Source organism: Nicotiana tabacum, chromosome 18 (assembly GCF_000715075.1).
Source record: "Nicotiana tabacum cultivar K326 chromosome 18, ASM71507v2, whole genome shotgun sequence".
NCBI lineage: Eukaryota > Viridiplantae > Streptophyta > Magnoliopsida > Solanales > Solanaceae > Nicotiana > Nicotiana tabacum.
The window spans coordinates 8,641,788-8,652,390 of record NC_134097.1 but is presented as its reverse complement, the minus strand read 5'-3'; the positions used below and the strand labels follow the sequence as shown (position 1 = coordinate 8,652,390).

Below are 10,603 nucleotides of genomic sequence, written 5' to 3'. Positions count from 1 at the left end.
GTGCTAAAAGTGATTTTTTGAATAAGCATTTACATGTTTGGATAGACGTGCTGAAACTAATAATAAATCGTTGATGTGTTTGGTGAAAAAAAGGCTTATAAGTTATTTTTTTGTTAAAATGACTCAAATACCCTTAAAAATTATAAATTAAAAAGTTTCTTTGTAAAAAAAAAAGATGAACAACGAATATGGAATGAAGAGAAAGTTAGAAAATTTATTTTAGGAAAAATATTTTGTGAATTAAAAATATCATTAAGGATAAACTACTAAAAGCCTTGGTCAAACTAAAAGTGCTTATAAACTAAAAAAATCATAAGTTGGGAATGACCAACTTATGACTTATGAGTACTTTTAGCTTTTAAATACTTTGAGTGTTTGTCAAACGCGTAGATAAGTCAAAAGGTGTTTATAAGCTTAGCCAAACACCCTCATAAACATGATAGGTATCGTACAATATATTTTTCCAACGCGATGAGTTATAATTAGTACCAATTAAAATTCTTTATAAGGAAATAAAATTGTTATTTTTATTATTGAAAGCATAAAAAGATTTAGGAAAATTAAAGTGGCAAATTCATAGTAGACTTCAAAATAGTTCATCCAAAATATTAAAGAATTAAAAGATTAATTCTCTCTTTCTTTAATCGGATGACCCGATCACAATTTCGTTCAAAATTAGAATATTGTAGATTAATGTAATTTTCGAAAAATATAAAAGACGACCTAAGACCTAAACACAGAGAACTGTAAACGTATCAAAGATACAACACATGACTCTCGATCCCATAAACTTGTATTTCATTGAAGTTCCTAGCTAGTAAAAAAAATGTTAGAATCACTTGAAGTACAAACTCATTTCCAGGGCCAGAGCTTCGGATTAGGCTTGCAATTAAAAAATATGTGGATTAGGCGTAAGAGTACAACGTGCAATATGTGGATTAGGCGTATATTATAGATTAATATTCTATCATAGACAAAAGTTTGATATTTAAGTAACGTAACCAACATATAAATTAGTGTATACATATGCACTTACAGTTACAGATACAGAAGGCGCAATCCATGTTGATGCTAGAAGAGCTATTCCGGCCGAGAAGCGTAAAAGGGCAATCACATATCTATTGAGTTTCCCTCGAGCATTTCTCGATAAAAACTTAGTTCTAAGTTGTCATTTTTTTGATGTCCCATCAGGTGTCCAATACTCACTTTAATGCTTTAATAAATCCTTCATTTGAATGAACGAAGGATTCACATTTCATTAAAAATTATATCATGACTTCCTGGTATTAGTTAGTCGAAAATTCTAAATATTACAAATTATCTAATATAAAATTATCTTTTGGAAGGAATAATGTTTTTAAAGGATTTTGAAGTCTATCAACATTTTGGAAAAAATTTCATCGATGACATTTAGCGTTTTGACATTCATACCGACTTAATTGGGAGCCTAAATTTAGTTATGTAAAGGGGAGTGTCATACCAAATATTCAACTCGACAGTTTTCTTGCTTTTTATGTTTCAATAACATATCATTTACATGTGAATATGAGCAATGCTGATCGTTGTAAATACTTCAGGTGTAGATGTTTTGCCTTTTCTTTAAAAAATTGTAGCCTTCTTCTTTTTATATCCGTATACATATAAAGAAGTTGTTGCCGAATGAAAGTAGTATTTTATAGAAGATGTATGAAAATTCGATCAGCATAAGTCTTCCTTAGGATGGCTAGTATATCATTGTCAATTTCATGGTGTAAAGCTGCAAAAAAAAATAGTAGTTATTTGTGATAGAGATACTTAATAGAAATCTAATATCAAAAAAGTTTTATTGATTTCATAGTTGGCACGTACATGAACCACTTATCTTATTCAAAACTATGACTCCTTTCATCTGTAAATTTGGCAAAACAATTAATTATATAAATATAATTGTATAACTAAATATAACACACACACACAAAAAAATAAACTGATTAGATTACATGATACCTAATTAAATTCGCTCGTTAAATCTTCTGGTTGTAACAAATCCAAGATGAAGACAATCAACTTGTTAGTGCGGAGCTATGTAGAGCCAACGGGTAAAATTACATTGTGAAAATAAGTCAAAGAGAATTTTTTCGGTTATATATAAGTTGTTGAATTCCTACTATATACTTATTCTACAAACAGAAACAAATCCTAAATTTTATAATATACTAGTCCGAGCATGGTTGCAAAGAAGAGAGCAGCACCATTAATTGTGGGAGCTGTTGCGCTACTCGCGGCTTGTGCAGGAGGAGGTGGAGATGAAGGTGAAGGAGCGTCGGACGTGTTGGCATTGGACGTGGAGTTGGAGGTAGAACCGCCGTCATCCTTGGCAATATCAGCTACAGGAGGCAATGGTGGAGTGACAAAGTTCTTAGTCTCAAAATGCACGGGCGGAGGCGGCTTGTACTCTGCTACTTCTTTTGGATCAAGCATAACTGCTATAACATCCCCTGGATTTAAGTCTTGTATCTTATACGCGTCCGGATTACCAGTGCACAAGTTTCCTGTTGCAACCAACATATGAAATGACTCAATTGTGTAATAAAGTACCCGACCTGGTGCATAAAACATCCCGCTTAGGGGTGTGACGTAGACAGTCTACCCTAATGCATACAGTTAGATCTAAGCATTGATTACTTACGGCTGTAAGCACTTGCAGTGCTTGGATACTGAGTGACAATTCCATCCGCGCCATAGTAAATAAGGTTATGGATCAGAAGATAAGGATCAGAGCCAAAATCCATGAAAATGTCTTGGAATTCATTTATAACATTTCCAGCGTAGACGCTAACATTAGCCCAATGCATACGGTCAATAAGGTTAGTGAGGTTGAAAGTCAAACCCTCCTGTCGAAATTCTGAATATATTGAATGCTTGTGTAAAAGTACTGCGTCCGCGTACTTCTTGACTTCCAATGCAGTCTCGTTCGTTACAAATCCCACTTGTTCCTTAATGTGAAGAACTTTTTGGTAAGTCGGGATAGTTTTGAATTTATCTAGCACTGAACTTTCACTTGACATGATCAGAACTTTCTGAGTCAAGTTCTTATCAAGTGTGGCATTGCTCAAAGCAGTTGTGACGGCGCCAACAATGTCAAGACCTTTGTTTGTTGCAAGGTAGGCAGCATTCTTGAAGACAAACCAAGTTCTCGTTGTTAATATCTCTCAAATTCTTGATATATGTCTAGACAAACACATGATCAAAATAATATAGAGTAGAAAACAAACTTACTTCAATGTTGATCAGAACGCCAGGAACTGCTTTTGCCTTGGCGAATTCCAAGAAATCAGAGAGTGTTACAAACTTGCCCACATTTTTGCGCGCTGGATCCCTTGCCAATTCTCCATTAAATCCACCGGACATTTGAGCTGCAACGGATCATATATACATACATATATTTCAGAAAATGAAATTCAAGCTAGGATTAATACTACAGCCAGACCTCTCTATAACAAACATCCTCTATAACAATACTTCACTATAACGACAAAGTTTTCTTTAGAACCAATTTTTCATGTTATGTTATAATAGTATGTTTTCTATAACATCATTTCACTCTAGCAGCCAAAAAATTTCAGAACAAAGGAGGCTGTTATAGAGAGGATTAACTATATTTGAAAAATTATTGTGTTGAGAGAGGTTGGTTGGTCGCGCTTACGTTTTAATGATTGAATTTCCTCCCACGTAAGGTCGAAAGAGAAAATTCCCATGGCCGATTGAATGGGATCGATCTTAGCTGCTCGACTCATGAAAGGTCCGGCTGCTGTAGTGGATGGCATGAGATCAATTGAAGGCAAACAAAGTGCAACTCCATCTTTTGTCATTTGAACAGAACAATCGATTATGTCAACACCATCTTCTACTGCTTTCTGATAGGCAAGATCTGTTGCTCCCGGATAATCTCCATTTGCTCCATTTGAAGAAATGATCAGAGCTGCCAATTTAAAATGCACAAATGAATTGAGATGTTATTTTTTCTTTTCTTATCTTAAAACAAAAAAAGTTATAGGAATACTAAGTACTACTCCCTCCGTCCCGAAGTTCGAGAGCCAAACTTCTTAACTTTGACCTTGAATCTAGACATAGAATTGTTTAGTTTTTTGAAACAAATTTACATATTTAGAAACTACATAAAAGTAATATAAGTCACAATAGTTAACTACAACAACAACAAAAACCCAGTGTAATCCCACAAGTGTAGTCTTGGGAGGGTAGTGTGTATACAAACCTTACCCCTACTTTCAAGAAGGCAGAGAGGTTATTTTCGGTAGACCTTCGACTTAGAAAAGGTAAAAGGAAGAGCAAAAACAAGCACACCAATCAGATAACCGAAAAGTCACAATAGATAACAATTTAAAATATTTAAAAAGCTTATGAAAAACTTCGGTCAGAAAAAAACTTGTTTACTCTCAAAATCTAAACTGCATCACATAAATTGGGACAAAGGGGTAGTTTTTTTCTGGTAGGAAAACGAACAGAGATAAATTTTCTTACTAGGGACTTTCCTGGAAGCGTTCCGACTTCCTGCCAAGCAAGCTGCAGTTCAGAAAGAGCAACTGTGAGCTACATGAATTGTATGTAATAAACTTATATTTCCTAATTAATCCTAAGAACAATATTCTCACCAATTGCCATAGATGCAGACATAGTGAAGTCCGTGATCACACCGTCAACAGCAAACAACGAGTTGTCCACGAATTGCAAATACTCTCTTTGTGGATCATAGGTATAATTGTAAGGCAAATAGTTGTCATTTGCAAATCCATATGAGAAAACTTCAAGGCCTAGTTTATGAGCATCGGTGACTAGATTAGTACTGGAGTCTAAATAGCGAGCTTTATTGACAGGCCATATGTACTCTCTAGGCACAACGATCCCCGCAGCAAAAGTCTTGATCATAGAGAGCTTTGTTAATAGTGAAGCATATGTTTCATTTGTTGTTGGTTCGACTGCATTTTTATCAGCAGGAAACTTGAACATCAACTTTGTTCTTAAACCGCGCACAACTGGTCCCACGCTTTTCAAGAAACCGATCTCTGGAGACGATATGTAGGAGATATCCTTCTTTATCTCCAAAAGTTGTTTAATATGATCCAATAAACTCAACTTGTGTTGGCTGTAGAATGTTGCGTACTAAACAATTCGATGAGAAAAAGTTAAGTTATTTTATCGATAATATGAATTTGCATTGTATCAAATATTTCAACGATGAACGAAAGAAGGTGAGTGATAGAACCTCGGCATTGAACCACACTAGAGACTTCATGTTATCTTCTAAAAATAAGTCTGTTGGAGTTGGTGGTGAAAAATCAAATAAATCTGTTCTGCTGAATATTGATTGTGTCACTGGAGATCAACAAGCCAACAATGAGAACAAAATCAGCTAAAAATATGCAGAGTTTAATAATGCAAAAGTCTCAATCACTAACTTTTACTTGATCTTATATCAGGGTTGTTCGATGAATTAGGAAAAAAACACCATGATTTTTTATTTGTCGCCCGATGAAATTCCAATGGATGTGCAGCCAGACCTCTCTGTAATGATCATCCTTTATAACAGCATTTCATTATAACGACTAAGTTTTCTTTGAAACGGATTTTTCATGTAATGTTATATACTTATACTATATATCTGTACAACAGTATTTCTCTATAGCATCCAAAAAGATTCTCGGATAAACATTGCCATTATAGACAGGTTTGACCATAGGCGGACCCAGGATTTGAAAGGTGGCGGGGAAACATGAGCGGACTGCTCAACCAGTGCCCTATTGGACTTTTGATCTTAAGGGTTAAAGACAAAACATATAATCGTTTTCAACATATATGCACATATATATTTAGAACTTTTTGCCAAGCTTAACGGAATCCAGTGACCCCTCTTCTATGTACATAGATCTGCCTCTGGGTTTGACAGTATCATTGTATATTAAAATAATTGTATGGCCATTTAATTTAGGTAACAAACAAGTCCATAAGTTGTGACTTACCTTGCAATTTACTATAAAGCTCATCAGCTGTAAAAACCAGTGCAAACCATCCTTGAATTTCTTTGCCATTAACAATGTATGTTTTTCTACGATTCGGAAAAGCATCAGCTGCATTTGTTGTATTCTGAAGGTTTAACTGTGACAAACAAAAGCCCTGTCCGTCGCGACTCATATGTAGATCACATAGCAAGACAGTACCGCGCTTTCCTAATACTTTTGCTTGAGAATATGCAATATCTGTTTGCGCGGGAAGAAGTCCTGAATATCCCCCATTCGCAACGACAATTGGCTCATCACCTGCAGAGATGGATCCAGGATTTTAATTCTATGGGTTCATGACTCGGGTTTCCCAACAATAAAATAAGTAAAGTAGTTGAATTACCATGTAAAGTTAACCATGTTCTCTTAGGAAGAGGAGGAGAAAGAGGCTTTCCACCTTTTGGTTGAGCTAAAGTGCAATGGATTAGCAAGGAAACTAATAAGATATGTCGAATCATTTTCTTCAAATCCTGTTTCCACACAGAATATAAATGTTTAACCAAATTTGAACCAATAAGCATCATCTTTAATTAGAACAAACACACACACACACACACACAACAACCAAAAAAAAAAAACTTTTACTATATGTTAAATTTTATATGTTTGAAATCCATCCCAAAATTATATAGGAAAAATAGCAGTCACGTGCACAAAGCGTCTTGTGTTCATGAAGGGTTCAGGTAAGGGTCGCACCCCGAGAAGGTGTGACGTAGGCAGCCTACCCTGATGCAAGCATCAGTGGCTGATTCCACGGGTCGAACTCGTGACTTATATGTCACACATAGACAACAGTCCATCCGGGAAAGGGCCGCAACCCAAGGAGGTGCAATATAGGCAGCCTACCCTAATGCAAGCATCACAGGCTGATTCCACGAACTCGAACATGTGACCTATAAGTCACACAGAACAACTTGACCGTTGCTCCAAAGCTCCCCTTCCTCAAAATTATATAAAACAGAAAATATCCATCATAAATGTAAATGTGCAAAGATATATATGCAATGACATGCATAAATTACATAAATGTAAATGTGAAAAGATGTACATGCAATGACATATATAATATCAAGAATTCAGAAGAAAGGAAGAAATCTAATAATACTCACTTGAATCTTGAGATCAGAAAAGGAAGAAAGAAGTATTCCCCCTTGAGTTTCAGAAGGAAATAATAAATAAATATAAAAAGAAAAAAAAAGGAAAAGAAAATATGAGGTAAGAAACTCTCAAGGGAATGGAGAAATGCAAGAAATGAGGGATGGAGAGTTTGAAAGAAAATAGAGAGAATATTAGAGGGTTTTAATTAATATTTTCTCTCGCAAATCTCGGATTAATATCTGGTTATTATTATTTTATTTTCCTCTTCAATTGGTTTTACTATTTTTTGTTCCTTTCTTTTAGCTTTTCGGTTGAGTTGATTTACCTAATTTATTTCCTTTTCCTATCTCCATACATTTGTTTGCACCAAAAAAAATTACTCTCATTTTGTGCTAGTATTTGCTCATGCATTACGTTTGGCTGGAGTTTATGAATCCTAGCATAAGGGGTATGAGGAATTAACTAACTAATTAATTAATTAATTAATTATGACAGACCTTTAATATTTATCTCACTATTCTGAACTACTATAGAATAACAATGTTTGATTGATATAACACTTTTCTCGCTCTTAATTTCTCCCTACTAATGACTTACACTACAAAAAAAATCAGACCTAACTACAAACTTTCTCGCTAATCTGTTACTAAATAGCTAGTAATTAACTTAATTTTTTGATAATTTTTTGCTAATCCGTCGCTAATTTGACCGTGTGAATTGCTATCCAAGACTAATATTTTGGGGCTAAAATAAAAATATAGTCTATTGGCAGAATCACTCACAGAACAAAAAATGCAATATTAGACCTTGAAAAGATGGCAAAGGGGGTTTCCTGAAAGTAGTTGTCTATAACGTCAAAGTATAAAGGTTATTAATATGCAGCATTAATTTATTTATAACTCAAAGATGTGAATCGCAGAATTTAATTTGGAAGCGTTATGACTTTTGGACTTCTCAAAATACAATGAAGGAAAATTTATCTATATATGGCGAAGTAACAGATTGTGCATTAAATATGGGTTCGGGTCGGATAATTTATCCGTTTTTTTTATTACTCGTTTTCGATCAAGTCCTGTGTCCGACCCGACCCGCCGTTTGTCACCCATATCCTTTAGGGGATTTTTTCCTTCATATACAATATTTAAAATTTATTTACCAAAATTGTCCTAGTTTTGTATATTACCCGCCCTAAACAAGGATTACTTACGAATTATATGCAATCCATTATTAGTGCCTTAAATTAGGAGATTTAGTTACACATTTTTCCTTTTTTTCCTCATATCCTCTTTCCCTATTTTCTGCCTCCTCTCTCCATATATAATTCATTATTAGTGCTTTAAATTAGGGTATTCAATTACACTATTTTCCTTTTTTCCTCCTCTCCTTTTTCCCATAGTGCCTTAAATATAGTATTTACATAAAATGAAAAGGAGGAAAGTATTATTTAAGAATCACTTCCTCTCTAAAGAAAAATCGGAAACATTGAATCTCTTAAAGGAAAGATTCCGAATGCCGAACGTCCTTACGGACATATTTTCACAGACAATCCAATTCAATTTCAAATTGGAGGATTAAGTATTTACTAATATTTTATATACAATATATATAAATATAATTGTGAGTGCTAAATATATTTCACATATATACTTCAACCAACATATATAATTTAATTTTCTATTTCAAATAGAAAACTTTAATTTGTCCACAATATTAATTATATCCTCTGTGCTAGCAAAAAATATAATAATATTTTATTTAAACTAATAATTTAATTTATTTGACTAATTAAATTCTTTAGTTTAATTATCAAAAGGAACTCTGAATGCCAGAATATTTAGTTTTGATACATCTATAACAATATATAAACTAAAAACAGATTTTATACGACTAATTATATAGTATACAATTTTTTTATAACTTATCTATAACTTTCATACATTATTTTTACCCGGTTAAATACAACTACAACATCGTACAACTTAAATACAATTTTCATACAAATTTTATACAATATATCTTTTGTATGTATTTTGTATATATTTTGTATGTGGTGCGTTCTTCTTCCTCTCGGAAATTTCAATCAAAAATTCCTTTCTTAATACAATTTTGATACATATCAACAACTTTATGTAAAAGGATAGTATTTGTAAATTAAATACAAATTGCATGCAATGATTCATACATTATACAACTATTTTTTCACTTTCATACAATATTCAAATAAAAAATATACATAAGTACAACAGAATATAATTTAAATACAATTTACATACAACTTTAATACAATTTTGTCAGTATATTGTATGTCATGTCTTCTTCTTCTTCGAGTTTCAATCTGAAATTCAACCAAAATCAAGTCTAATCTTCACCAAACACCCTCAAAATTGAGATATAAACTCCAAAGAATATTTCAATTGTTTGCAATAACACCAAATCCAAACAAACAATAGTTTTTGAAAACCAAAATTCGAATTCAAAACTTCAGAGCTTTTTAATGGCTGTCAATGGTGGAGAATCAAATACCTTCAAAATTTATTGATTGACAATTTCAATTCGAACACAAATTGTGCAACATGAAAAGGAAATTGCTATGTTAAAACTCTATATTGTAACAATTGAAATTCATCGATGAATTTCCTGGAAAAAAGAAGAAGATGAAAAGCAGAGAAAAACGAAGGAAGAAAATTGGGAAAAGATCAAAGGAGAGAAAGAGAGAGAAACGGAGAGAGAGAGAGAGAGAGTAGGAATGGAGATTCCCTGCTCAATTTCTAATATAAAAGGATACTCATTTAATACTATTTTGTATATAATTGGTAAATTGTATATGTCTATGTAATTAAGTTAAAACTTGATTAGGGATAATAAAGTTTCATATATAGTATAGGAATCCTTTTATTATTTAGTACTTAACATCATTTCCAACCAAGCTCCAAGCTTGTTTCCGATACACCATCGGCTCACTCGCTCCAAGAACTCCCCACCTTGCTCTTGGAGTGACTCGAACTCACAACCTATTGGTTGAAAGTGGAGGGTGCTCACCACTAGAGCAACCCACTCTTGTCCACTAGTGTATCCATTCTTCAAAAAACTACCAAATGCTCTAACTCTTCTTCTTTCCTTCTTCCCAAGAATATCTTTCATAATATTCCACAAAGACATTTGCTATGGCACATGAACATGATACAGCCAAAATCTATTACATAAGAGCTGTTTGATTCATAAACTCAAATCGTCATCAACGTACAATCTTGGAATATAATTACAAACTACTAATAAGCAATTACGCTCATTTGTTTAGGCTGTTAATGTATATAACGTATACCCTTTCAAAAGTCGGATACATCTCATCCTCGAGGCAGGAGCACAATAAAGAATTTGAAATATCCGAGTCTTGTATTTCAATAGAGCATAATCATCAGAATGATACACGAGGGAGAGACAGGCGTATA

General features: G+C 33.5%; 1 protein-coding gene across 1 annotated transcript; it reads right to left on the bottom strand.

The window, feature by feature from the left end:
- Window positions 1-1,956: 1,956 nt before the first annotated feature.
- LOC107782162 (glycerophosphodiester phosphodiesterase GDPDL7-like) lies at window positions 1,957-7,307 on the bottom strand. Its single transcript, XM_016603006.2, has 10 exons — window positions 7,166-7,307; window positions 6,400-6,526; window positions 6,018-6,314; window positions 5,264-5,373; window positions 4,653-5,160; window positions 4,522-4,563; window positions 3,686-3,961; window positions 3,259-3,395; window positions 2,669-3,155; window positions 1,957-2,531 (listed from the first exon to the last, which is right to left on the bottom strand). Exons 2-10 carry the CDS (start codon window positions 6,512-6,514, stop codon window positions 2,179-2,181), a joined length of 2,325 nt encoding a protein of 774 aa, XP_016458492.1. The 5' UTR covers window positions 6,515-6,526; window positions 7,166-7,307; the 3' UTR covers window positions 1,957-2,178.
- Window positions 7,308-10,603: the final 3,296 nt, after the last annotated feature.